Below are 3,397 nucleotides of genomic sequence, written 5' to 3' on the forward strand. Positions count from 1 at the left end.
CGATATCTAGTAAGCCACTTAGGGCCCTAATCTTTACTCCGGAAGAACTAGAGCTTATATTATAGTGCGAGTATTATACCAATAGCAAAGATATCACTAGGAATATTATCCGTCTTACTATAGTACTACCTAAGCTTTTCCTCCGCCGCACGAAGAGCGATAAGCATAAGCTTCTTCTAGCCTACCTTCTTACTTATAAGCTACTTAATCGACTTCTTAAGATAATCGAAGAGCTTATTATAGATAGCAAAAATAAGATAGACGGTGATATCTTTAGTTTTCGATAGCGTAGTAGTGAACTAGAAGAACGGCCGCGTAATCCAAAGCAAATAGTCAATCTAACGCTATTACTCCTAGTTAAGCTTAAGATACGGATAGCTATACTTCGAGCAAAACTCATCTAAGACGGATTATAGTCGTTTAGCACGGCGAAGCATTAGAAACGTCGAATTCCACCGCGTACGAATATCCTATATCGGAATAAGAGCTATAGAATCTATCTAGAGGCTACAGAAAGCTTCACGGCGCTATAGGCTTACGTTAATAAAGATAGCTAAGCTTCGAAGCTATAAAAATAGATTAGAAGTAAGTTTTAATAAGTCTAATAGTGACGAACCTTATTTAAAGTGTTAATAATCTCCCGTTTCTAATACCTAGACCGAATTAATTAGTCCTAGGATTTAGTCTATTACATTTAAGTAGTGTCGTTCATTAGATTTACCTTTATCTAATCTAGGAGTTACTTTAAGCTTAGTTAAATAACATAGGTAATACATAGAACGCGAATAATCTCTATATTATCGCCAAGGTTAAGGGACTAGATAGTCTCTTAGATACTCGCTAATAAATTATTATTATTCGATATATTATCGGTAGTGAATGTAAGTACTCGATCAGTTAAATTATACTTCTGTAGTAGCTAGAACAGAATAGCGCTAAGGTTAATACCTAAGTGTGTTCTATAAAGAGGCTTAAATCTAAGAAGTAGCTCCCGATAATTCTAGTCTTTATTAAGGAAGTAACCCGTAACTACCAAAAATGCCTACTAGAAAGGAGATATCTAATAGTCGAGGATAATTAAAATTTTTCTATCCTTAGGGAGCTTCTATAGTATATTCTAATAGCATTCGAGCACCGTACTTCGTAGCCGGCTCCGTACTACCTTTATAGATAGAATATCAAGCTGCCTTAGGGCATTTTAGGCTATAGATATTATATCATAGAACCCTAGATACTCTAGAAGCTAGAAGGGTAGCCTCGATTTAGTAATAAATCGAAGAAGACTTAATTCCCATTTTTCCTAGCTAAATAGAGTATCGACTAAAGGGCTCCGCGCCTATAGAAGTAGTCGAAATCAGTATATATCCTATAGCCTATAGACTAACGGGCTAGCTTACCGCTTACATAAATTACCTAATATTTTAGCTTTTTAGCTTCCTACTATAGCTAGTAGTATATTTCTTCATCGTTAAAGTTCCATTTCTAAGCCCTAGGTAATCAAGGATAGCCTTACAATGCTTATATATAACCTTTAGCGCGCTATCACTAGCCCTAGCTACCTAATCAAAGTAGTCCTAAACGTCGGAAGAGTATCGCGAGTCCTAGCGCATACGCTTCTTCCTTCCGAAGTCCGTTTATAGCCACTATTACACATAGTCGTCGCTTATTATTTTAGAGTAGACTACGTATATAGTGATACGATCAGGTCGAACGCTCTCGAGGAAACTAGGCACCGGGGGCGAAGATAATCCTAATCGAATAAAACCAGAATCGCCCACAGAGCTCGCGATAAAAAGGAAGTTTTATTAGCTAATCGATAGATCAGGGGTCAGATCGTCCGATCGGAGTAGTTAAAAGTTATCTAGAAGGTCTATATTATACGAAGATAATATAGAGGCATTAGTGAATTAAGATATCTAGTAATATGCTAATTAACGAGCACTTAGCTAAGGATAGTTAGAGACTTAGAAGACTTACAAAAAAATCTTAGCGCGTAGACGTAGATTCTAGGGCCTCGTAATACCCTATTCTTCTAAAGTGAAAAAGATAATATATCAATAAAGGCCCACATAGATAGATAAAAGCTATTATTATTAGCTTATAGCCTATATATAGGATAGGTAACCCGCGGGTTACCCGCCAAGAACCTATAAACCCGCGGGTAACCCGTAGGTAACCCGTTTTCCTTAAATAATTTCGTTCTAAGTCTTTAATTAAGGTAAAATCCATCTACTTTTTCGCAATTAATAACCTGAATAAGATAAAAGAGCACTCGATTAGTTAACGTATAGATTAATAAATATACGCTAATTGTTTTAAGACTAAATAATCCCTCGTAAGTCGTAGGATTAAAGAGATATTAGAATTCTATATTATCCTTACAAAAATATACGTACTTCACTCTATAGTTTATAATATATTTCCGCACTTCTAACGACAGAGTTTTGATCTATATTAGTTTTTAAAACCACAATAATATTATATAGTCGTTAAAGCAAAATATGTAATATTACTGCTATTGATTAAAAAGAAAACCGGCTAATTTCTTAATCTTTCATAGAGAAAAGAGGGTTTTGTTAGTTAGAACCACAGAGGTAACTAGAATAGATATAAATAATAGTATTTTCAATGAGGTTAATCAGCAGTTTTGTGCGCCTTGGCATGAACTAATTAGGATATTTATGCTGAAACGGGTTCTTGGCGGGTAACCGCGGGCTACCCGCCAAGAACCCACGGGTCTACGGGTATAGGTTTTGGGTATTGGGTATGAACCCGACCCGCGGGTACGGGTCCTGAAGTTAGACCCAAACCCGACCCAAAGCGAGGTCTAATAGTAAGGGAGTGGTACCTTTTATAGTACCTCCCGGACTTCCGAGCTCGGAGAATAACTAATATAACTAAGTAGTTGTCAACATATGGATGTTGTAGGGTCACATGACGAAGGACCCACTCATATAACCCCTCTCTACATATAGATCTTCTTCTATAAAGATCTAACAGATTGATCCTCAACGATCTCGCATATGATTGCCTACCTAAGCAAGAGACTCTCAACACTCTGATTCTGTTGATTTATCATGTGATCCTTTGCTATGTTTCTTGTGATATAAATACTGCTATGTTTCCTAGTTAAATTGAATCAAGTTTATCATCCTTTGTGATCTCTCTTCTAGATCAGTGGTACTCTTCTATAATCGTGGTACTTCTCCTTTATAGAAGTGCGCACGACCGATAGACTCATAACCGTGTATTCAGACACTGTATTGAGTATTTACCAATCCTTATGCACACTATCGTCTTGTGTGTATAACCACGACTTTATGGTCACCGCCTAGAGTCCGATAGTTATGAGCCCGACGCCTCTGCTCTAACCACTTAACTAATTCAATTCAATCTT

At 36.9% G+C, this 3,397-nt stretch overlaps 1 protein-coding gene across 1 annotated transcript; it reads right to left on the bottom strand.

Annotated features, from left to right (window-relative positions):
- Positions 1–200: 200 nt before the first annotated feature.
- On the bottom strand, positions 201–776 carry N7496_004506 (uncharacterized protein; the record flags this gene model as incomplete). The annotated part of the gene is made up of 4 exons (XM_056697437.1): positions 201–299; positions 540–566; positions 617–646; positions 693–776. The coding sequence occupies 4 exons, from the start codon at positions 774–776 to the stop codon at positions 201–203; spliced, it is 240 nt and encodes a 79-aa protein (XP_056559649.1).
- Positions 777–3,397: the final 2,621 nt, after the last annotated feature.

This window comes from Penicillium cataractarum (genome assembly GCF_028827025.1).
Source record: "Penicillium cataractarum strain IBT 29864 chromosome Unknown utg000002l, whole genome shotgun sequence".
Taxonomy (NCBI): Eukaryota; Fungi; Ascomycota; class Eurotiomycetes; order Eurotiales; family Aspergillaceae; genus Penicillium; species Penicillium cataractarum.